This window comes from Taudactylus pleione, unplaced genomic scaffold (assembly GCF_031769625.1).
Source record: "Taudactylus pleione unplaced genomic scaffold, aTauple2 ptg000934l, whole genome shotgun sequence".
Lineage (NCBI taxonomy): Eukaryota > Metazoa > Chordata > Amphibia > Anura > Myobatrachidae > Taudactylus > Taudactylus pleione.
The window spans coordinates 2,415,826-2,442,008 of NW_028285335.1; the positions used below are offsets into that span (position 1 = coordinate 2,415,826).

At 47.1% G+C, this 26,183-nt stretch overlaps 1 protein-coding gene across 4 annotated transcripts in view; it reads right to left on the minus strand.

Annotated features, from left to right (window-relative positions):
- The window catches only part of SHQ1 (SHQ1, H/ACA ribonucleoprotein assembly factor), a 186,502-nt gene that overhangs the window by 101,515 nt on the left and 58,804 nt on the right, over nt 1–26,183 (minus strand). For 2 of the 4 annotated variants that reach the window (XM_088459759.1, XM_088459758.1), the window contains exons 3-6: nt 20,563–20,725; nt 14,486–14,639; nt 11,170–11,234; nt 5,961–6,083 (exon numbers count right to left, since the gene is read on the minus strand). In XM_088459759.1, the coding sequence (XP_088315885.1) occupies nt 5,961–6,083; nt 11,170–11,234; nt 14,486–14,639; nt 20,563–20,671 (451 nt within the window). In that variant the 5' untranslated portion in view covers nt 20,672–20,725. Of the gene's footprint in view, nt 1–5,960; nt 6,084–11,169; nt 11,235–14,485; nt 14,640–16,666; nt 16,687–17,905; nt 18,008–20,562; nt 20,726–26,183 lie in introns of those variants that run through there. The other 2 variants (XM_088459760.1, XM_088459761.1) reach the window with 2 other exon arrangements.

Here is a 26,183-nt window from a genome sequence, read left to right on the forward strand (position 1 = left end):
GCCCCAAAACATAAATTCTAAGATGTTTTCCAGTGTTAATCGACATGTCACCGCATCTGTTATCTGATAAATGTCTCTAAAGCTGCGACTGCAGTCATCTGAGCTGCTGTGACATCACTAGCCCCCGGCTCTGAATAAATCCATCAAGCTACATCAAGTCGGGATGCCCGTTATTCATAACCTTAGTTGAAGAAGGTGAAAAATGGGTCTATTTAGTTGTAATATTGCGCTGTATTAACTTTATTTCAGGCGTATTATTCATCTCCATAATGCACAGCCTTTGATATATGACTGTAATATTTCTGTCAAACAGTTGCTTTACATGCTCTTGAATGACCTTTTGATGTTATATTTAAATCTTAAAATATCTTGGTCTGCTTCTGTCTCTCGCTTCTGTTTAATGCTACATCCTGTCAAATGGGCCAGTAAGTACTGTAGGAAGCTTTTATTATAATAACCGCTAGCCGGACTCACTAATTTCCAGCACTAACGCAGAACATTAGAGTGCACTCCTGTTGAGAGCCTAACAACCTACTACAGTAGAACTCTTGGTAGAAGATAAGGTCTACACCACTCCTCTAAACAGACGTAATCTAGTTCATTCTGCTGCCACTGTGAGTTGTAAGGGGAACCCGGAAGATGGGACTGCGAGCAGACACGGCACACGCTGTTTAACTGCAACAAATAGAAATCTGCTGGCGACCGAAGTCTAACGCACAACAATTGCCGTCACTTATCAGCAGAAGGTTTCTGTATCCGAAGAACCAGTCTGCTGGTGCAGCCTAGTCTCATCGCATTGCGACTTAGGTCCGTATTCAATAGGTTTCGCACCCGCGATACTTTTTTGCCTGCCGGACTTTTCGCCTACATCGCGTTTTGCCGGCGAAAAAGTATCGCGCGCGTCCCGCTTATCCCCGTATTCAATTTTAAAGTAGGCGAAAACGGCACTCGTCAAAGCTGAAACAGGCGAAAAGTCCTATCAGATTTGGGGAAATCAGTCTGACACCCTCCAAAAGATGCAGTGACATGGGGGTTCACTATGGTACCCCGGAATAGCCCTGTTGAAGGTATTTGGCCACTTTAAATGGTCTCAATGGTTGCTATATAGTGTTTTTGCAGAAGTGGTGAAGAATAGCATTTAGCAGTTTTTTTTTGTTGAAAATAACTAGTCCCAGTAAATTTGGGGTACTTGAAAATGGGGGGTAGCATATTTAAAAGTTCCTAAAGTGGGGTTTAAAAAAATCTTGAAAAATCCACCTTCCGCAAGCACCTGCAATCCAAAAAATACGTAGGGACCCCCCTGGAGTCTATTAGCTAGTTTTTAACTTTGTCCCCGAAATGAAAGCCATTTCTTTGTGGGGTGTGGTTAAGTTTATTTTTACGCAGTTTACCTTTGGGGGAACACTGTCTTAAGGCTGCACGGGGGTTCCCGCAACGTTGTACCCCAAAACCCCAATTCTGCACTTTTTTCCGCCTGCTATTTATAGGCGAAACTTTTTCGCTTATTACATTGCATTGACTTTCCGCCTGGCGAAATGACATCATCGCCGATCTCAGCTTTTCGCTCCAAACTGAATACGGGCCTAAGACGACTTTTCGTCAAAGATGCCCAGCGCTGGCAGAGTAGCGCGGTACCTGGCGGCTCACTCATGCCAGGTAAGCCGCACTGTGTGGTGTATTGAGGCTAGGGGGTAAATTTACTAAGATTCGAGATTGTCCCGATTTTCAAGGAGATTAATCTCGCTGGAACTCGCCAAAATTCGGGTGATTTAATCCCTTGTTTTTTACCAAATTTACCAACAGGCGATTTGAGGCTAAACGAGTTGGCCGATGGTGAAGCAGAACGAGATATCTCTCCCGAGTATCTTATTTTGCAGGAGATTACTCACCCGAGATTGCAGTGTTTTCTCTCTGCAAATCTCTCCCGAGCTAGCAGCCTGCACATATCAGTGAGATATGTGTTGGCTGCTTATGTGTTAAGCCTTGTAAAAAAAGGGTTAAATGTTTTTAAAAAAATTAAGCGAGGTCCCACCCCAAAAGACTAACCAGCCCCGTGCTTGCCAGCCTGCCCTGGTTCTTAATTTACATGGAAAAAAATGTGTAGGTTTCCACTGTAAATTTACGAACCAGCACCAGGCAGCAGGGACAGAGCTGGTTTTAAACATACGGAGAAAAAAAAATGGCGTGAGGTTCCCCGTGTATTTGGCTGATGCTGCGGCTGGGGGGTCTGGTGAAAGGGCTCCCCTGGCTGTGGCATCAGTCCCCCGCTAGAAAGGGTCCAGGGCTGGTTTTAAATATAGGGGTAACCTCACGCCAATTTTTTTTATCCCTATGTTTAAAACCAGCTCTGTCCCTGCAGCCTGGTGCTAGTTCTTAAATTTACAGTGGAACCCTACACATTTTTTTCTTTGTAATTTTAAGAATCAAGACTGGCTGGCAAGCCCGGGGCTGGTTAGTCTTTTGGGGGGGGGGGGGACCTCACGTAATTTTTTCCCTAAAATTAACCCCATTTTAACCATCTACAGAAATAAACATACACACATCACAATGATTTGTATATGTTTCTGACCATCTCGCAGCTCAGGGGGTTGAGAGTTTGAAAAGTGATTTTGACAGAGAGTTTGCTCCTATCTCTCCCGAGCTTGTCATCCCGATTCTTGGTAAACTTGAGAGATGTATGTTTTAGGTGAAAAATACTTCCGATTTGGCCCTATGGTGATTTGATTTGAGATTGCTATCTCACCAGAGTTTTACGAGTGAGATGAGAGAAATCTCTCTCTAAGTCACCAGACTTTACCTTTAGTAAATTTGCAAGCAGGAAAAAAAATGAATAAATCACCCGAGACGGTCATCTCGACCTTTCTCGATTCTTAGCAAATTTACCCCTAGATGTATGAGGACACATCTGTATAACCCGGGTCCTGGCTTGGTGTGAAAGGGTCAACCCGGCTTGTGTGTCCACGGAATCCGTCCCCGTTCGCTACCATGGTCGAACCCAGCATTGACCAGGGTAACGGTGTGGTGTGAGCGTTGCGACCTGGGTTACCCGATCCGAGTCACGCTAAAAAGAGCTGATGTGGAGATTCTGGTGCAATCACCACCCACTTTTCAATGACCTTATCTTTGTAAACCTGGAAAACATTCATTTCTAATGACTCACGCAAGTTTTGCAGGGCTGACACTGGTTCTGTATGAACGGGGATGACCTGGGAACAACGCAGGTCCAACATGCGGTGTGAAAGGGGTCTGAGCAACTGTGACACGGGTAGGAAACGTATTCAAAAACCTGTGACGGACCTGGTATTTTGGTGTGAAAGGGGTCAAATGGACATAAGCCTATGAGATGTTACCTGCTCATAATAGCTGCATTTTGGAATAACTAAATAAATAAATATAGTTGGAAGATATTTACACCTTTGTCTGACCATTCACTCTCACTTCTACCACTACTGGATTATTGATCCTAATGTATAGACAGATATCAGGAATACTGGTAATCAATATAGATTCATCTTGATAAAGATCAGAGGTCTGATTGAAATGCATTGACTAATGGCGCGTACCCACTACACGACAAAACTGAGCGGTGGAACGATGACGACATCGTTATCGTTCAATCGCTCATTAATCGTGCAGTAGTTATGCCGGTAACGACCAGCGATGCGCGCTCCCGCTGGTCGTTGTCGGCATCTGTCATCGCCTGAACATGCAGGCCAACCGGCCAATGTCGACAGTTTGTGCATGTTCGGGGATGAGGGAGGGCGCCTGCACTGAACGACATATCGTCCAGTGTGGGCACATTATCCCACTGCACAGTATAAAGAACGATTGCTGTAATCGTACAGTCGTTCCACTCTCGTGTAGTCTACATGCACCTTGAGAGAGGGGGATTGGCAGACTGACCAGACCAGGAGAAGACGGTGTGTCCATCTGAAGCCGGGGTTTCCCTGTGGAAACTAGAACATCTACTTGGTTTCTACATTCACCTTTTTAATTACTGTTTGGATGTATCAGTTGTGAACGTCTGACCTTACCTGTATATGGATTTTGCTACTTGGATCTTGTTTTATTAAAATTTTCCAATTATTTTTTTTGTCATATTGGAACTATTTTTTATTATACTTGTATGTTGATGCTGGAATAATACCTATTTCATTGAACCTATTTATTGCTATAAAGAAAGAGATACATATAAATTGTGCGGACACGGCATTTGATTTGCACATTGACATTGGATATGAACTTGCTGCACTAGATTTTATGTGTTTATATCTTTACATGTCCTATCACTGGGCGAGGATACTACCAGGTGGATATACACCCATCAGCTGCTTTTAAGCGCAAAATTGGCAAGTGCCAACTTATTTTTTTTTAATAGATTCATTTAACAAACCGGCGCCCACGAGTAAAGCTGGGTACACACTGACAGATACATTGGCCGATCAATTGATCGCCCAATGTATCTGCTGCCCGTCGGGCAGTGTGTACCCTTGATATGTTGGTAAATGTCGGCGTTCACTGACATCGCATTGGCTGTGCTGCACAGCCGATGGACAGATATGTCTGCAGATATATCTGTCCATCGGCAGGTGTGTACGGGCAGTCGGTACACACACAGCGGCAGCTGCGAGGAGAGTGGCGGGACATGCCCCCCGCTTGCCGGGACGCACACCCGACACGCCACCTCCTCGCCGGGATTTGCGGGCAGGTACAGATAATGTTTGTTCAGTGTGTACGAGCAACCATCATCTGCAGATGTAGCTGTATAGTGTGTACCCACCTTTATTTATTTTATTTTTTTACATTAGAACTATGACAACCAGGGGACAATACATGTAAATTGTTGGAAATGAGTTGCAGTGGATTCTGCAGGGATTTACCCAACACACTGATAATTAAACAGACTTACACAATGTATTCAATCTTACAAGCAGGGCTATAATACAAACCTGTTTCTATCTATAACTAGATGCTCACATTCCATAACCACCACCTCTTGGTTAAGTCTTCTATTATGAAATGGGAGTAAAAGGACGTAGACGGGACAAGCTGGCAGCGCTGGCGCAGAGTACAAATATACCAGTAATCCGGGGGAGAAGGGGGGCGGCTGGGGTGACAAAGCGTATGTTGAGTCCAAATTACTAACCCATACATAAAACGGAATGCATTTTCACTGTGGTATGGTCAATATATCACACAATAATCTCAGAGGATGATATAGCAGCAATAGTGGTTCCCGCCAGGCTGTTTTAGCGGGGCGACCTGCCCGATTTCAAAGTGGCAAAATGAGCCCTGTACTTATAGTGGCGTACCGCTAAAGCAGCCTGTCCTGTCCCCACCTGCGGGACCCAGTGTCCCACTGGTGGGGAAAGTTGCGGTTTCTGATTGCCGCCGCGTGAATAGATGCCGCACGCATGCGCACGGCATCTACTCACAGTGAGGGGAGAGCTTGGGGGAAGCCCGACACCTGCGCACGTGCTGGGCATGCCTCTGACAGTGACAAATTGGGAACTTCTCAGGAGGACACCCACCCCCCTCCCCAGACGGCCACGCCGTCCTTTTTGGCAACGCGCTTGCGAGGAAGCCTTACCTGCACCCCAGCGCCCTTCCTCCGGTCTGGCGTGAACACTACAGTACCGCTAAATGGAATAAAGCAGAGGTTCCCAAACACCGCTATTACAGTCCAGTTTTTGAGGAGCCATGATGGTTAAATCAAGCATGGATATCCTTAAAATGTGGACTGTAGTTTTGGATCCTCTGGAATAAAGCTTTAGACTAGGGATGGGCAATAAGAGCCCCCCCCCCCCCCCCAGAATGTTGTAGAACTACACAACCCAGCATGCCTTGCAACAGTTTTGCTATTTGGCCATGTTAAAACTGTTGCAAGGCATGCTGGGATTTGTAGTTAAACAACAACTGGAGGGCCGCTTATTGCCCACCCCTCTTTAGACCTTTCTCACCTATCTCTTCAATGAGACGTTTTGAGGTTCTAGCTCCTTTAGGTGCTAATAGGGACGTCAAGAGGTTTAGACCCTCAAAATGCTGTCCTGGGGTCTCTTTAGGCACGCGGACAGTGAAGATACCTGAAAAAGAACAATATTACATATGTGAAACTATAGTAACTGCGGAGATATCCAAAGAACAAACATGTAACTAAACTATTTGGGGTCTAGTTACTAAGCAGTGTTAGGAGACAGAGTGAAAAGTGATAAGGTGCCAGCCAATCAGCTCCCAACTGTCATTTCACAGGCTGTGTTTGAAAAATGACAGTTGGGAGCTGATTGGCTGGCACCTTATCACTTTTCACTCTGTCTCCTAACACTGCTTAGTAACTAGACCCCTAAGTCTCTTGTGTGCAAGAACAAAGCAGGTATGGTAAATTATTTTCTTTTACCCCAAATTATCACATTTGTCATAACGGCAGTGGCCTACTGGGAGGTGGTTGTTGCTACACCTTTAAAGGGATTGAACAATCCCCGATAGTTAGCCAGTCCACCTCCCCCTGCACACACCTGCAATCAGCTTTAGAGTCCGCCACGCCTGTAAGATGGAAGAGACCACTGTCCCCAATGGGTTGGGTATGGGTTGCCGGCAGTCGAGATCCCGGCGGTCAGAATCCCGGCAGCGTTAACATAACACCACTTGTTGGTCGGTATGCCAACCCACTCCCTATGCTAACCCTCCGTTCCTGGTGCCTAACCCTAACCTCCCCCCCTAGTGCCTGAACCTAACCTCCCCACCCTGCAACCTAAACCTAACCCTCCCCCCTTAGTGCCTAACCCTAACCCCGCACCCTAACTCTCCCCCTAACCCCGGATACAGAGGGTAGCATTCTGGAGCCAGTATCCCGACCGCTGACGGAATTCCGGTGCCGGTATGTAGCCCGTCGGCATCCCGTTAGCCAGGATGCTGACTACATCCCGTCCCAGATATACAGGGCTGTCTACTGTATGTAGCAGCTGACCGGATGGCAAATGGCACCTGCCAGCCAGATGCCACATCAAGTAAACAGCTACAGAGATGGAAGTTTGAACCCCCTGCCCTGCCATAGCCACAGCATTCTCAGCTATGTGCCAGTACCAGTGGACCGAGCCCTTGTTCTAATCACACGGAATAAAAAAAAGAAAAGCTATCACATTTAATGAAGCATGAAGGATACTCAGGAGTATATTTACTAAACATCGATTTTGGGTTTCTGGGTCTAAAAGGGGCCTATCCATTTGCCGACTTTCTGCACGATGCGACCAAAACCAGGAGGTATTGATCGGATCATGCAGAAAGTCTGCAAGTGGATAGCCGGTAAAAACCAGCGATGCGCGTGCACGCTGGGTCCTTGCCGACCCCAACTATCTATCGAACATGCTGGTCAACGTGACGACGATCGTCAGGTTCCACATGTTAATAGATAGGGAGGTTGGGCTCCTGCGCTGAAGACGTTCAGTGAACGTCTTTCAGTGCGGTGCCCGCGCCTCACCGACATGAAAGTCTGAACGCTGGACGTCCAGACTTTCATGTCGTAAAATGGATAGGCCCCTTAAATCACACATTTACTAATAGATGATTTTTGACATATTCTTTGAAAAAATTCTGTCAAAAATCACGTTAGTAAATGTGTGATTTAGACCCTGAAATACAAATTCCACCATTAGTAAATATACCAGAGTCTGGCCCTTCCATAACAGAGATGAAGGCTTGCTAACATAGGGCCTGATTCAGAGCCGGACGCTCTGACAAGAGCGCTCGCTCTGAATCAGGACCCTCCTACCTAAAATTGGAGCGGCCTCCTGGCCGCTCGCATAGCTGTGGGTGACCACCCACAGCTTATGCGAGCGGCCAAAAAGATGGTCTTGACCATCACGACCATCGGGCTTACGACGAGACCCTGCGGTAGGGTCTCGCTGCCGCAAGCCCAGGAGTGCTTTTGGCTCTATCAGAGCCAAAAGCACTCCCACTGACATCACTAGTGATGTCAGTGGGGCCGGCCCCAGACGGTAGGCGTTACCATGGGAACGCCTCAGTCTGGGCAGCAACGCCCCCGGCACGCCCACCAAAGGGGGCATGCTGTCACTCACCATCGACAGCACGCACCCTTTGGTGCGAGACCCATAGTGACGCACTAGGGCACCATCGACCCGCTCGCGAGCGGGTCTGAATCAGGCCCATAGTTCAAAAAGTCTGAACAGTAAAGCATGTCAGTTATACCCCCTTAAATATTCCCTAAGGACACTAGCCATGCCCCTGTATGCAAATTCACCAATCTCTCCACAGAATTTCTCTTTCGTCTGGGCTGGGGGACACTGGACCATGGGGTTGTAGGTGGGAAGGTGTGGAGTTGGCACTAATGACTAAAAGCTATAACTACCCCCCCCCCCCCCCCTCTGCAGCCCCTGACTTCAGTGTAGTTTTAGTGCCTGTGGAAGGTAGGCACGTTTTTTTCTAGGGCTGTGTTGCAGCATTTCTTGGCATAGGATTGTTTTTTTTTTTTTTTATTTGTAATCTTTTTGTTTATTTCTAATATAGGTGCTGTATAGCCTATAGCAGTACAGTATAGCAATATAGAGTACAAAGCGGCGGTGAGAGCTGCAACAAAAGGGGGGATAGCGCTGACCGGTTTCCCCGTTCTAAGTAAAAATTAGAAGGATGCCTTTGTCCATTATTGGCACCTGCATGGGTCTCTCGAGCCATGGAGAAGTGGGCCGACAAATTAGTGGCAGGCCTTTCCGGGGACTCATCCAGAGAGGAGTTGTTGGAACTGGCGGAACAAATTTGTGCGGCAACAGACTGTGTGTGTGAGGCCGCACAAGATTGAGCGCAGATTTCCTCTAGAGTCTCAGCTACGGCAGTCGCGGCATGCAGAGCACTCTGGCTCCGGGCCTGGAAGGCGGACACCGAATCTAAACGCGCTTTAGAGACTCTCCCTTTTGCTGGGGGCATTCTGTTCGGCGACAGGTGGAAAAAAGCACCTTCCTGTCTGTGGTGCCACAGAAACAAAAGGGCTCACGGGTCAGGTCTTCCGTTCTTCCTTTCGAGGGGGGCGTCCGGTTAGAGGGCAAACGGTCTGAGGACGCCCTTTCCCCAGCAGGGGTTCTGCCCCACGGGGCAGATTCTCCGGTACGTTCAGGCACCCGAGAAACAGAGTACCTGACAGGATCTGGGCCCTGCCAGTCTCGGGGAAGGTGGGAGGTCTACTCCTTTTCCGAGTCCGGTGGGTGGCTTCGGGAGAGGATGCCTGGGTAAGGGGTGTTGTCTCCCGAGGTTATATTATCGACCCAAAGGGGCCATTGCCGCAGGGTTTCTTCGCCACGGCATTGCCCAAGGATCCGGACAAGAGACTGGCCTTGAACCAGGCTATCGGTTCCCTCTGTTCCGAGGGGGTTATAGCTCCAGTTCCACAGTCTCAACAAGAGCAGGGTTTTTACTCCAACCTGTTCTTGGTCCAAAAGCCCATGGCACTTATCGGACAGTTTTAATCCTGCGAGCCTTGAATGTCAGCCTATGGGTGGATCAGTTCCACATGGAATCTCTCCAGTCGGTGATTCAGGGTATGTCGGCAAACAAGTTTTTGGCGTCTCTCGACATCAGAGAAGCATATCTCCACATACCAATTTGGGCAGGGCATCATACTCAGGTTCACAGCTGGAAGAGCTCATTACGAGTTCCAGGCTCTGCCTTTCGGGCTGGCTACAGCTCCACGGGTCTTCACGAAGATCATGGCAGCGGTAGCAAGTCTTCTGCATTCCGATGCGATAACGATCGTACCTTAGTTAGACAATTTGCTAGTGAAGGCAGATTCAGCAACCCAACTTCAGCTCCACCTGCATCACATGGTTCAGGTGTTACAGTATCATGGGTGGATACTGAATCTCGAGAAAAGTTACCTTATGCCGTGCCAACGTCTGATGTTTCTGGGGGTGCTCTTTGATACGGCACTGCAAAGAGTTTTCTTGCCCAAGCCCAAAGCCTGGGCCGATTCAGGATTTAGTCAGGAAGGTGCTGTCTGAATTGGGGGCTTTGTCTTCCAAACCATCATTTCTTGTTTTCCATGGTGACAGGGCAGTCCTCAGAACGGTTCCTTCTTTTCAACCGAAAGTGGTTTCTTCTTTTCACTTGAACCAGGAAATTGTTTTTCCCGTTTTCTCACCTTCACAGTCTTCTAAGAACCAGGGCGATCTGTCACTGTTGGATGTCGTCCGGGCCCTGCGGATTTATTTAGACAGAGCTTCGGACTTACGTCACACGTACTCTCTATTAGTCCTCTACGACGCCCACATACGTGGCTGGCCAGCCACAAAGCAGACCATTGCAAGATGGCTCCGCTCAGTGATCTCAAGGGCTTATTCAGATGCGGGGCGCCCGGCACCAACCAAGGTGTCGGCTCATTAAACTCGGGCTGTTGCGGCCTCCTGGACAGCGCATCACGGGGCCTCAGCTGAACAAGTTTGTCGCGCAGCTACCTGGTCCTCTATCCACACGTTTGTGCGGTTCTACAGGTTTCATATTTTTGCCTCCGGTGAACGCCCATTTTTGACGCACAGTTCTCCGGTCAGGCAACCTGAGCGTTCCCTCCCCTGGGGGCGGCTTTTGAACGTCCCATAGTCCAGTGTCCCACAGCCCAGACGAAAGAGAAAAGAGGATTTTTGGTACTTACCATTGAATCCTTTTCTCTGAGTCAGGCTGGGGGACACTGCGTTCCCTCCCTCACGCTCAGTCGTTTTGAGATATGACTTTGGTCCTACTTGGCCGTCAGTTTCGTTATTTTTCGGGGTGACAGTGTCACTGAAACTTGCTTCTCCTTACCAGGCACTTTTGAAGTTGTACTGAAGACAGGGGTTGCAGGGGGGGGCTTATAGATTTCAGTCATTAGTGCCAACTCCACACCTTCCCACCTACAACCCCATGGTCCAGTGTCCCCCAGCCTGACCGAGAGAAAAGAATTAAACGGTAAGTACCAAAAATCCTCTTTTCTGTTGTTACCTAGGAGACAACAAAGCCTATTAGGCCCTGCCTCCTGCACCAAGCCAGTGATAGAAGGTAGAGAGATTCCACCCTTTAAATCTTTCTCTACGAGACAGATAACGCGCTAAACCGATGTAAATACATAGAGAACATCACTGATAATATTAGCTCAGTAATACATTCGGACATATGCAGTAGCGTGGAACCCCTTACCATCGTCAGCGTTATATGTGGCTTTCTGTCTTCCATCTTCCACAACCCTTCCAGGCAGCGTCAGTCTACAAGCAGAAGTACAGAGACTTTATAAGTGGGGGGGATTAATTAACTAGAGGAACACAGTCCTGCACTTATACAGAATCCCCATTAGATTGCAAGCCTCTGAAAGCATTAATTGAATTATTTTATTGACTGAGAGCTCCATTTACGCTTTCTGTCCAAATTAGTTGTATTGCCATGTAGATGCTAAGAGGGAACATTAGCAAACCTTCAACACTTCTAAAGAGGATAAGAGGAGGGCCTTGCCCATATCAGCCAATCAAATTATAGCTATCATTTTGTAGAATGTACTAGATAAATGATAGCTAGAATCTGATTGGTTGCAACACAGCCATTTTTCATTTCAAAAGCAAAATCACGCAAATACATGCACAGCTGGATAAAAGGAGAAGTAATTTTCAGAGGTTATAGACTATGCCGACAATGAAGGATTGAACGATTACGGTATCGTTATCGTTCAGTCGTTCATTATACTGTGCAGTGCCCACACTGAACGATATGTCGTTCAGTGCAGGCCCCCTCCCTCATCCCCGAACATACTCAACCTGACAATATCGTCATGTTGACCATCATGTTGGGGCGATGAGCGTTGCCGGCAACGACCAGCGGGAGTGTGCATCGCTGATTGTTGCCGTCATTTTACCGCATGATTGAAGGATAACGATGTCGTAATCATTCAATCGTCCATTTATTTCGGCAAGTGGATACGCACCTTTACTCATACATGTGAAAACAATTTGGTGAATACCAGGGTTTGTTTCACACTTATAAATTTTATTAGACTTTAATAAATCTGTTTCTTTTTCTATATTGTTTTATATGTTACAGGCTTGGAATTTAAACTTGCATCACATATTAGATCGCTTTGAATTTTAATGGAGTTTGCTGCTGGTCCTGCAAATACACTTAGGGCCTGATTCAATGATTTACGCAAAACCAGTATTTTCGCAGCTCGAGTCATTGCCATCTCCTACACAGCATGAGCGCTTGGTGCGTGTCAGGAGAGCTGCAGTGTTTGCGGCTGGTCAGACTTGCCACATATGCAGCGTGACTGCCCGATGTGCGTCGATGTGACCGATGTCTATGTTGTTGCACGTCGTCGGACGGATATGAGAAGGCAGCAGTGGGCGTCCCTATGCTGGGCTGTGCTTTGCAAGACATTAGCATAGTTTAGCAACTGCGATCTGTGTGAGAATGCAGCTGCGATTACATTACACGTCCGTCTCTGAATCAGGCCCTTAGTGCTTAGCCATAAGAAGGAAGTATTGTATAAAAGTCGGTAAAATATATAACTATAGCAAATTAGCACTTTCATAAAAGCCAAAGTTGGGTTCTCAATTAGCGGCGATGTATGAAAGCCAAAGTTGGGTTCTCAATTAGCGGCGATGTATGATCGTGATTTGTGGCTGTGCCCAGCACACTTATGGGGCGTACACACGTTCCGACTTTTATGAGCTATTTGAACAATATCGTTCACATTTTTTGCAGTCCCCAACCTGACGACGACCAATGATGTGCGTTCCCGCATGAACGATAACGATATCTATGGTTTTTCATGCATGCGGGCCAACTTGGACGATTTTGTAAAGATTTGCCTGTAAAAAGATAGATATCTATGATAGATATATCAGTGAAGCTATCAGTGTGTACAACCAAAATCGTTTGACCTGCACTACAGAAAGTTGGAGGGAAATCTATCAATGATATCTAGGGTTGTTCAAGTTATTCCGTTTGTATGCATTACAGAAACTCAGCATTGCAGATTTTCCAGCATACCTCTATGCTGGTGGTCGCAAGTTGCTGGAGAACTGGTCAGATCACTGGCACCTTGCTTGCACCCATCGCCACTAATTGAATACCAAACTATACAGATGTCTCCCCATACACTGTTGCTCTAGTCACAGCAAAAAACCCCTCTCGGCGCGTTAGGTGCCGAGCGTCTTTCTCACTAAAGATGTGCCTCTTATTCACATAAATAAAACAACCGAGAGCAACACAATGACATTCCTGGCTTGCAGAGATCAATTTAATGTGCAACATTTGTATTCTGTGTGTGACGGAGTGCTGCAAGGAAGCGGACGCGGGTTTTTTCTCACAACAAGCTCCGTTGTGCAATTTTGTACCTGTTTAAAACTAATTTGTGTGCGGATAAAGTCACAGTCCAGCGTCTCTGGTACACTTTGAGTGGTATTTTGCTGTGTCTGCGATGCGAATAAGAACCAAAATCTAAACAAAAAAGATGGCGCGCTGCACCTCTCGGAGCGTCCAACTCATGGCGGGTATCTCGCGCCATACAGCGTAGTGATGCGAGGTCTATGAGGACACCTCTGTAAGTCCCTTGTGAGAACATATCAAGTGCATTTTGCAAGCATTTTATCAACTGCTTAGAAATCCAAGTCTTGTAATTTACATATTGCATTTTACATGTGCATATTATTTTCATTTATTAAAGTCATTTTGCGGGCAGTTGTCAGGCCATACCCACAATGATGTACACAGGGGTTACCGCAGCTGGGAGTTGCTGTATAGTAAAGCTTAGCCCCGGTAACTAAAGTAAAGTCCAGATGGTGGCAGCAATTGTAACACCGTGACATTTCCCAGGACAGTGATCCGTGGGATTCCTCCCTGACAATGGGCGCTTCGATGACCGCGCATGCGCAGTAGCACGGCCAGCGCCTGAACCAAAAAGTAAAGTGATTGCATTAACGATCTGCCTGTGCTTCTTAATACACCGAGGGCAACCTTCATTTCTTATTGTCAAGACAAGTTATTTAATCAGGTCTAAAACCTCATAATCAATAACCATTAAGACATAAACATCAGAGCACAAGTTCTCAAACTCGGTCTTCAGGACACCTAACAGTACATGTTTTCCAGGTCTCCTCACAAAATCACATGTGAAATAATTATCTCCACCTGTGAATCTTTTAAAATGTGTCAGTGAGTAATGAATACACCTGTGCTCCTGCTGGGTGACCTGTGTGGGGTCCTGAAGACAGAGTTTGAGAACCAATGCATTAGAGCAGTGGTGTCAAACTCGGGCCATCCAGCTGCAGTGGAACTACACGTCCCAGGATGCACTGCCAGTTTTGCTCTTAGGGCATGCTAAAACTGTGTTAGGGCATGCTAAAACTGTGTTAGGGCATGCTGGGATGTGTAATTCCACTGCAGATGGATGGTCCGAGTTTGAGAACCACTGCAATAAGAGTATAGAACAGGCCAATTTAATACGGTGGACTGCCCGTTCTCTTACCTTAGAAAGTAAGGCTTGGCGTAAAATTTGAAGTCATCTCCGTCAATGTACACATCAAACTCTGACACCCTGGCATAGGGAACTTTTATGGTTATAATGAGGAAGTCAGAATCCTGAGTGATGTCAAATGCAGGGGTGATCATTGTGACTCCCGCTAGAAAATATCATGCATTAGAAATGAGTGAAATTAAAAATCCTGCAGCTCTTAATACACGATAACAAAACACGAATAGTATTTAGAGCAACCTCCCTAATTTCCCCCAAAACTGAACCCGCTAGTTTTTCCATAGGCTAAAGAGGACAGCGTATATGTACATGACAATATCTGACACCATTATATCCTCTGAAGGCTGCAATTATATTACTTTTTAATATAAGAGCGCTTAAGCTTTGAGGAGTCCCCAAATTTCCAGCAGTAAAAGATTCTCAGTAAACTCGATCAAATAATTTATCATATGCCAAGTGTTATTAAGATGGCCACCAACATGTGAATGCAATCATCTGGCACCAAATGAAACACAAGGCGGTGTATTTACTAAAGTGCGGATGTTTAGGAGTGGAGATGTTGCCCATAGCAATCATTCAGATTCTAGCTATTATCTTCTAGAAGCTTCTAGATAAATAAGGAGAATCTGATTGGTTGCTATGGGCAACAACTCCACTTCTAAAAATCCGCACAGGTACTGTAGGAAGTAGGTCTGACCCTTGTCGTATACTACAACTGACAGAGCAGTAGTTGTTTAATAGGTAGGATGAGAACCTAAATCAGTGTTCTGAAGACAAAGGGAATGCTGCATTTGTATGAAGAGCAACATCTAAATTTAGCTGTAATCAATGACTCTATTTATTAAGGTGGAAATCATGCGGAAATGGTGGCTAAGACTCTTCTGTAGCTGCCGCTGTCCCGGCAAAGATTTTTCTGTTAAATACCTTGGAAAAAATAATTTCTTATTGCTGCAATTTGTATCACTACATCATGTGCCACGTGACTGTTGTTTCCATGGTAGTCGCATAACACTGCAGAAGAACTATCTTTAATAGAAATTGTCTACAGAATTGCTGCTTCCAATGTCTGGTGTCCAATATTCAGTCTACATGGTCAGCTCTTGTCAGCCTGCTGCTGCTGCTCTCCTTGTTTGGTGGACACTATCCTTCCTGTCTGAAATCAGGCTCAGCTATATCGGTCACCCCGGCCTCTTCTCAGACCGGTGGTTCATCATCCACCAACAATATACTTTGTGCAGAATTGACGGGGTTCAGTCCGTTGGGGGAACCCAGACAATGAAAGCAGCAATTCTGTGAAAAAATTCTATTAATGATAGGTCCACTTTTTTCGCAATGTTATGCGACTACCATGGCAACAACAGTCTAGTGCAGCGCTTCTCAAACTCGGTCCTCATGACCCCACACAGCTCACATTTTCCATGTAAAGGGGCCCATACACTAGCGACAGATTGCCGCATTCCTGCGGTCCTGAAACTCGGTATATCTGAAATGGTGAAATCCATGTTGGATTTCACCAATTTGCTGATCACGATCAAAATATAATCGTGATTTGCAAATCGGTGAAATTGAGCATGGACAATTTCACAGATCCTCCCACGTATCGCGGAACATCGATGTCCGCCGGTCGGCATGTCCGATCGCAGGATCGGTTTTTCTGATCCGAACGCAGGATCGAGCAACCTGTCGGTAGGTGTATGGGGGCCTCAAACCAGCAGTGGCACAGGTATATTTATTACTCACTGACACATCTTGGGCTCTATTTATTATCATTATTTTTACTAAAATAAAGTGAAAAAGGGTGTTTTCACACCCTTTTCACATTATTTTAGTTTCACCTAAAGTTACTACAGGGCACTTGGGAGTAGAATTCGTAAACTTCTACTCCAACCCCTAAGTATCACTTATTTTTAGTAATCAGATAGCATTTCCCATAATTGTAATGGGAAATGCGATCTGTGTGCAAGTTACTAAAAATAAATTGTGAAAAAAATACCTGGGGAGGCCCAGTGATAATAACGCCACCTGGAGGTGGATTTATCCAGGGTCTCCCCCAGTTGCCGGACTCCTGCTCCGCTCTAACATGCAGAGCAGAGCCCGGAGCCGGCCCCAGTGATCAGCTGTGTGGTCTAAACAGACCACACGCTGATACACTGCAAAAAAAAAAAATGTACTTACCTGGGACTGCTGATCGGGGCTCCGGTGATGTCCTCCCTCTGGTCAGCTGGTCTCCCATACAGCACTGTGGCCTGATCATCAGGTGACCGAGTCCCAGTGCAGTATGGGATGTCAGCTGACCAGAGTTATGGAGGACATCACCGTAGCCTGGATCATGCAGGTAAGTGCAATTAAGGGAGGGCGCGCAATTGTGGGGGCGGGGCTTGGCACCAGGAGGCAGGGCTTAGTACAGGGGGGGTAGCAGCGGCGGCCGGTCGGCGCATGCATGGGCATTTGTCACGGTATTTTCGCAAAAAATACCGTGACAAATGCCCATGCATGCGCCGACCGGCCGCCGCTGCTACCCCCCCGTGCTAAGCCCCGCCCCCACAATTGCGCACCCTCCCTTAATTGCACTAAGGCTGCGGAGGGGATTCGCAGGGACAGAGCTTTATCGCAAGCTCTGTCCCTGCAAGGCATTTGTAGTAAATCCCTGTGATATTGCAATGTGAATTCAGTCGGTAATATCACACTACAATCTACATTCCCAATGCGGATTGTAGTAAATAGGGCCCTTTAAAAGATAGGTGCAGCTAATTATTTCACTTGTGATTCTGGGCCTAATTACAGATGGACCGATTTGCAGAGCCAAACACAAGGAGCTGTGCAAATTCGTCCATCAGCAGACCTCACATGAGCAGTAGTGCGGCCTGCTACCGTAAATGTATCCCTCTCCTGGTACTTTTTGTGAAATGGAGCCCATAGGCCACAACGGGCTAATGTCGTCTTCACATCAGGTTAGCAACAAAGTGCCCAGCTCCGGAACGCCTCGCATTCTGGAGCTTTATAAATTCCTCCAAATAGCAGCCCCTCATAGAAACTTATGGGGTCTGCTTTCGCGGGCGAAAGCGGGAGACTGCAGCAGATATCAACGATACCTGCTGCGCTCCCCAGCTACATAGATACAGGGGGTACTTATTATTTGTGGGTACCTGGCATTTTTAGGGGATAACCCACAAATAATAATTGATAAATTGGTCCTTTCATCAGGCTTAGGGAACCAGGGACCGTCTCAGCTCCCAACTGTGAAAGAACCAGGCTGTCAGTGCCTGCTGGGACTTGTAGTACCACAACAGCTGTGTGGCCACTGGTCAGCCAGGCAGTGAGTAAAGCAGCCAGAGCCCCGCCTCCTGTGGGGGGTGATGAGGCGGGTTATATCAGTACACGGTCACACAGATAGATACATCGTCACCCTCTCACCTGGCTCAGCACCAGACACCCAACGTTGCCTGCTGCTGCTGGGCGCTTCTTACTTCCGGGACCGCTGCACGTGTTACCGAGCGGGGACATAACGACTTCCCTCATTGGTCAAGGGACTGAAACAAGCCCCCGCCCCTCTGCCAATGATCAGCCGCCGCTTATAAATATCGAGGCGGAGATTGGTTGAGACGAGCCTTGGATGGGCGGGACATGACCGGCAATTGGCGGGAGAGGGAAGGGCTAGGTAGTTGTCATGGAAACGGAAGAATAATGCTATTAGCTGGATGCATCTATAAGAGGAGACACATGCCTGTCAGTCAGTGTCTCCTCAGTATATAGTCACAAGTATATAGTGATGCTGCTATGAGAGGCAGCACAGCTCAGACCTGTGTGATCACAATTATAAATGGTGTATAGGGTTCTATAACAGTGTTTCAGCTGATGCCTGTCTGCTCACAATATACAGTATATGTAGATGGTCTGTAGGGCTCTAACTGAAGCATAATACGTACTGGGGGGTAGTCCCATGGCTGAAGGTTTATTCATGGTGAATCCTTTTATTCTTACATGTTAACCATGTTAATCCTATGATTTTTGTAATAAGAGACTATTTTATACCTATTTAATACATATGCAGAATTCGTGAATTTACCAGTAGTAACCAAATCCTGCCTCTTTTTTTTATGACTGAAAGGTTCCAAACTTTAAAATCTGGCTGGTTGCTATCGGCAACAACACCTTTTCCCAGACATAACTGAGGCACTTTCTTTGTAGCATATTAGTGTAGTTTAGGGGTATCTGGCCAAAAGATCTACAGTAAATAAGTAGACAATGTCTTGATATACACCAGATGTTAGACAGGCAATAGGTCGACATGCAAGTGGTCAACACATTTTTGTTTTGTTTGTTTAGGGCTAGGCACTTGCCCCAATGGTTAGGGTTAGGCACCAGGAGGGAGTGTTAGGGTTTGGCACTTACCGAGGGGTTAGGCATTAGAAGGGACAGTTAGGGTAAGGCACCTACCCCGATGGTTAGGGTCAGGCACCAAGGTGAGGGTTAGGATTAGGGTTAGAAAAAAAAACACAAAAAACATGTCGACCATTTTCATGGTGACCATATGCATGTCGACCTTTTGGTCATGTTGACCATTTGTACATGTCGACCTTTAGCATGCCAACCTTTGGTCCCTGTCGACCTATTGCCTGTCTAACATCTGGTGTCTATCTAGACATTGTCTACCTTTTTACTGTAGATCTTTCAATCCATAACCTAGTTTAAGGGCCTATGATACCCCTCTCAGACATATGTCAAAAACGCAGTTTTTTTCCTGTGCATGCGCATTGACCCAGATCTTGTCTATGTCTGAACATAAACTACGGAGGTCGGAGTCCCGGGTCCACGATCCTGCAATCGACCTGGGTTTTTCCCCAGGGTTGCAAGTTTCTGGCTGCCCCTCTCGGGAGGGGGCAGCCAGATTGGCATCGCCGGTGGGTGTGGCCTGCATTGAGGGGCGGAGCGGGGCCACGCGATTGCTTCATTTTGCCCCTGCCCCCGCTACACAATGCTGAGATTACCGGCATTGTGAAGCAGGGGGTGAGGCCAAAATGACGTGATTAATATTTCAGTGATCATGACCAGGGGTGTATCTAGGGATCCGAGCGGCGCTGGCAAGGTAATGGACTGACGCCCCCCTCCCCCCATAATTTCAGGTAGTGCCCCCAGTAGTAGTCCCCTCTATGCAGTGCCCTCAGTAGTAGTCCCCTTAATGCAGTGCCCCCAGCAGTAGTCCCCTCTATGCAGTGCCCCCAGCAGTAGTCCCCTCTATGCAGTGCCCCCAGCAGTAGTCCCCTCTATGCAGTGCTCCCAGCAGTAGTTCCCTATATGAAGTGCCCCCAGCAGTAGTCCCCACTATGCAGTGCCGCCAGCAGTAGTCCCCTCTATGAAGTGCCCCCAGCAGTAGTTCCCTATATGCAGTGCCCCCAGCAGTAGTCCCCTCTATGCAGTGCCTCCAGTAGTAGACCCCTCTATGCAGTGCCCCAGTAGTAATCCCCCTTATGCATTGCTCCCAGTAGTAGTCCCCCCTATACATTGCCCCCAGTAGTAGTCCCCCCTATACAGTGCCCCCAATAGTGGCCACCCCCCCATAATGTGCCGCTAGTAGCGGCCCCAATACAATGCCCCCAGTAGCAGCCGTCACCCCCATAACATGCCCCCTGTAGCGGTCTCCCTCTATACAATGCCCCCAGTAGCGGCTACCACCTATACAGTGCCCCCATTAGTGGCCCCCCCATACAGTGCCCCTAGTAGTCACTTTCCCCCTCTGTGCTGTGTCAGAAAAAAAAAATAGCAACTTACCTGATCCCCGCTCCTGCTGACGTCTGCCACTGTCCACTCCTCTGGGCCCGCTCTCGCTGTGCATTATGGGATGGGAGAGACGTCATTACATCTCTCCCATTACCCGCTGCAGGGGGAGCCGGAAGGCAGAGCTCATGAGTGAGCTCCAGACGGCTCCCTCCGTGGACGCAGCAGCCAATGAGAGCCTGCCTGACTCTCATTGGCTGGCTGCTATAACAAACACACCGCCACCGCTGGCAGATTGTGTGTGTTTGTTACTGTGTAGGGCAGATCTCTCTCACTGTAAGCAACAATAATCTTACCTATATGTAGACACCCCGTGAGTGTTAGACACTGTTCAGCTGCCGGTGTCCTCGGCAGTGTCTGGGATCCAGCCCTGCTCCCGCATAGAAATACTCCCGCCGTTACCATGGCTTCACGGCATCAACATTGCAGTGACATATCCACCACCAAACAGTTTAAAATCTGGACAAATTAAAAAAAATAATGATGTTAAATACTATAGTCACATAACACATATGGATAAGCATCTTATTACCTATATTCTAGAGAAATTATTTCTATATCGAGTCCTAAAGTGACCCATTCAAACTTATAGCTATTCACAGTATAGAATCATCCTAATTGTAATTATTATCACAACATGATATTACAAATCGTAAATAAGATGTTGCAGAGATGTGTTAATACTATTATGCTACCAATTAGCAAATATTCACCAAAGCATCTTGTAAAATACTGTATCTAACTACAAAAAAACATTCCAGTTAAGATGGTCATTAAGTCCACGCGATTTCATTGTATCTAAGGTATAATTCCACTTAGATTCCAGCTTGAGTATTGCCCCTTCTCTTGTCTTCTGGGACGTGGTCTATTATAATGTGTATAAATCTGGAGAGACTATTACAAGACTGGGCAAGATGTCTCGCTGTTTTGACATTTTGCCACCCAATGCGGCTCTATTGACCGATCTATGTAGGGCCATACGTTCGTTAAAGGATAATATCACTTGATTATCGATGATTTTTGTACAATATTACGATAATCGGATAGACTGAAACAGGCGATAAGTTTTCACCATCTCAGAGTAAAGCTGGGTACACACGTAAAGATTTCTGTCCAACCATCCAACTAGTTGATTGGTTAGAATGAAAATCTGGTAATGTATGGGAGTAACTGATGATCAGCAATTTGCTCCTAAATGCCAGAAAACAGATGAAAATGGCGTCAGACAAGTTTGTTAAATGTTTGATCTAAACAATTTGTTCAAACAACAGTTTTTGTCCATTTTCCGGCGTTTGGGAGCAAATTGCTGATTGTTATTTTCTTTTTCATACCTTACCAGATTTTCATTCCAACCAATCACCTAGTTGGATGGTTCGACAGAAAATCTTTACGTGTGTACCCAGCTTAAGTAAAAAAATGCAATATCCCTATTTTTGCCTAAAAATGTGGGGATTTCTTTCAGAACCCTTTGGACACCCCCTCAATGATAAATTACCCCCAAAAGTTCTTTGTAATTTGCGTAATTTGGCTCAAAATGACCTGTCAAGTTTTGGGTGAAAAAAAATAATAATTGAAAATGGGTTTAATGTTTTGGGTCTGGTATTTCAGGGCGCTGTATGGATGTAACCGGTGTTTTAAAAATTGCTCGTGGCTCCAGCAAGTATTTTTTAAACTTTTTTTTTAAAAGTGCGCTTTACAACACCAAAATATACTTGTACACAATTGACGCGCAGTTCCTGGAAAAAAAATAGCTTTCTATCATTTTTCAATATGTTTTCATATACGCAAATTACAGCCAACAGATGTAATTTAAGTACCCTAAATACTTTAATTACAGCCAATAATACACTTCTAAATTGCTGTCCTATGTACGATAGCCATTTTTCGGGGTACAGACTCATTTTCTAGAATGTCCTGACATTTTCACCTGTTTTCGGAGAAGAAATTATCGCTCTTACCCGTTTTCACCTGTTTTTTTGGTTAAAAACGAGAGCGTGCATGCCCAGAATTGACGATAATATTGAGCAAAAATCATCAAAATTGGACAATATCGCTGCCGCTATCACTGATAATTGAATACGACCCTATATGTGTAATCTCTTGGGCAGATTGGGAATTTAAAGTGGCCCTATGTGCGCCCAAAAAAAGTGGATGTGGCCAGGGTCGGTGCTACCACTAGGCAAACTTAGGCAGCTGCCTAAGAGCACATAAGTGCAGTCCGCACTACACTAATCGGAACAAACACACAGCCACCGGTGCCGGCAGCTGTGTGTTTGTTTTAGCAGCCGATGAGAGTTAGACAGACTCTCATTGGCTGCTTGCGCCCACTGCCGGGCTGGAGCTTATGAGCTCCATTTTCCGTCTCCCGCAGTGGCTGATGGGAGAGATGTCATGATGTCTCTCCCATCATGCAAAGCAGCCCTGCTGGACTGCTGGAGCCCGGGGGACAGAGGAGCGGACGCCGGAGCGGGGATTAAGGTAAGTGGACTTTGTTTCTTTTACATGTGTGTCTGGGATTACTGAAGGTGCTGGGGAGGCTACTACTGGGGGCACTGCAGGGGGGGACTACTACTGGGGGCATTATATAAGGGGCACTGCATAGGGGGACCACTTCCTGGGGCACTATATAAGGGGCACTGCATAGGTGGGACTACTACTGGGGGCATTATATAAGGGGCACTGCATAGTGGGAGCACTACATAGGGGACCACTACTGGGTGCACTGTATAAGGGGCACTACTGGGGGCACTGCATAGGAGGACCACTACTGGGAGCACTACATAGGGGACCACTACTGGGAGCACTACATAGGGGACCACTACTGGGTGCACTGTATAAGGGGCATTACTGGGGGCACTGCATAGGGGACCACTACTGGGTGCACTGTATAAGGGGCATTACTGGGGGCACTGCATAGAGGGGACCACTGCTGGGGGCACTGTATAACGGCTTTTTTAGCTATCCAAGGGGGGGTGCAAGGCTGAAGAAATGCCTACGGTGCCAAGAAACCTTGCACCGGCCCTGGATGTGGCCTTGTGGCAAGGGGTGTGGCCTCGTGTTAAATGCCATGCCTGCAAGTTACTACCCTGTTTTCAACATGTTGAGGGCATGCCCATCGCTCGGGGAGCTGATTGGCAAACCCCCAGTCCCTCTGTTCAGTGAATAAACACAATGAGCATGTGAATGAGTATTTTCTTATCTATATGATTAATCTGCAACGTGCAAACTCTGAAGAAATTGATCCTTTCTGGACAGGCAGTGTTTTCCGTCTGTATTCTCTATTCATGCAGGAGATCACAGGGTCTAGAAGCCGCCTGATTGTGTAGGAATAAAGCCAATGTTATCAACATGCAACAGTCCACCAACCATCCCTATGTCTCTCCAGCACCAGTTACTCTGTGCCAGGGCCGGATTAACAATGAGGCGGGTGGAGCTGCAGCTCCAAGTCTCCCATTGAAAATAGGCCCACATGATACACTGACTGCATTGCACCCAGGGAAAAAAAAATAAAAAATCTGTCATCGCCAAAAGCCCTGCTCACTCAACTCAAGGCCACCAGAAGTTTAGCTCACTCTCACCCTCATCCCCTCCTCTCAGTTGGTCGACCCAAAGCCCCACCCACCCCCGGGCAGTCAAAGCTCTGCCCCTTGGGCCTGATTCAGCCCCGGTCACAAGTGCTGAGCGCTCGCAACTGGGTTGATGGTGGCCCAGAGCGCATGCGCAAGACCTGGATAGCGACGGCCACTCCGTCGCTCCGGGTCTCGCAACAAAGGGGGCGAGCTGTCGATGTTGAGTGACAGCTCGCCCCCTTTGGGGGGCGGGCCGGAGGGGTGGCTGCCCAAACAGAGGCGTTCCCATGAGAACACCTGCCGTTTGGGGGCTCTGTTAGAGCCAAAATCTCTCTGGGGCTTGCGGCCACGAGACCCTACCACAAGGGTCTCATTGCAAGCCTGATGGTCGTGATGGTCTTGACCATCGCAACCATCAACCTGGCTGCTCGCTATGCGAGCGGCCAGGAGGCTGCACAAAAAAAAAAAAACGCCCTGATTTAGAGCGAGCACTCTTTCAGAGCGTCCGGCTCTGAATCAGGGCTCCTGTACAGACCTTCTCCAAGTTGCCTAGCTCAGGAGGGAAGGCAGCCCAGCTTGTCCAGATCAAATTTTCACAGGCCAATGTTATGTCTGGCCCTGTGTGTATATATATATATATATATATATATATGTGTGTGTGCATGTTCATTTAGGTGGGTACAGGAGCTTATAGATATATATGTATGTGTATAGAGAGAGAGGGATATATATCCGGCACTCAATGCTTCCAAATAAAAGTACTTGGCGAGTGCCCGCCGAAGCTGTCAGCAAGCAGCTGACTTTACACATAGAAGTAATACAAAAATGTTGTATAGCTTGACAAAAGCGCAATAAAGTGCTGAAATGTTGATAAAGTACCTAAGTGGGGTGTATACTTTTTTTCAAGTACGGAGTGTTGCCGTTTATCTACTAGATGTAAAGCCAGCTGCTAGATATATATATATAATTATATATATATATATATATATATATATTTATCCCGCCTGGGGTGTTGCTCTGTTGTGCTTTTAGCATATACTGGTCTGTAACTTAGCAGTTTGTTGTATCAGCGGAGTGTGCTAGAAGCACCAGAGCAGACAGCATCACCCCGGGCAGGAAAGAGGAATTGCATGGGTTGTGAGACCAGAGTGCTAGAATGATCACCGTATAACACACACAATAACACTTATACATACAGTATATACACACTAGCACGTACATGCTAAAAAGTATACATACTTGAAATTTTAAAGCAGCAGCTGTTTCGGGTTGCTAGTACCTCGCATCCTTACGCCTGACCCCTTGCGATGTAATGCTGTGATTCCCTGGGATATGGACTGGAGCTTGCTACATAGGCCCTGCCCCCTACTGCGCCCAGTGTAGGGGGAGGGAATTTTCCATCAGGGGGGTTTCTGTGTACTGAGAACCCCCCTGCATGCGCAAGTGCCTGGGTAGGAGTAAATGCCAATAATATTAATACTGACGGGTGCTCTAGCAGACCGACGGCTGGAGGCGGTGCAGGTGCAGAGATCTGTACGATTCAGGCAGTTATATACAAATTATATTTCATCACAGTGCAGGCTGGAGGGCAAAAATCCCTTCTCCTGTATAAAAGCACGGGCGCACTGTTCAAGCAGGAACAGTCACCTGACCTGATTAAAAGAGAGCCTGCAAGTGGGGCCTGTATCTGTGGAGCTGTATAAAAAATATATTCTGTGTAGCCAAACATGCTTGCTTCTCTCAAAGCATCTCAAAGCATCTAACTTAGGGCTTGATTCAGACCCGGTCGCAAGCGCTATGCGCTCAACCAGGTCGATGGTGGTGACCCGGTTGTGCTCCGTCGTGCGGATGCGCGAGACCCAGATAGTGACGGGCAATCCGTCGCTCCGGGTCTCGCACCAAAGGGGGCGTGCTGTCGATGTTGAGTGACAGCACGCCCCCTTTGGTTGGCGGGCCGAGGTGGTGGCTGCCTAGACAGAGGCGTTCCCATGAGAACGCCTACCATCTGGGGGCGGCCCCACCTACATCACAAGTGATGTCAGTAGGAGAGTTTTCGGCTCTGTTTGAGCCGAAAGCTCTCTGGGGCTTGCGGCCACGAGACCCTACCACAAGGGTCTCGTTGCAAGCCCGATGGTCACGATGGTCTTGACCATCGCGACCATCATCATGGCCACTCGCATTAGCTGTGGGTGGCAAACCACAGCAACGCGAGTGGCCAGGAGGCCGCTCCATAAACAAAAAAAAAAAGACGCCCTGATTCAGAGCAAGCGCTCTGTCAGAGCGTCCGGCTCTGAATCAGGGCCTTAATCTCAAGTAATTATATCCCTTTATTGAGCTCGCTGTCTCTA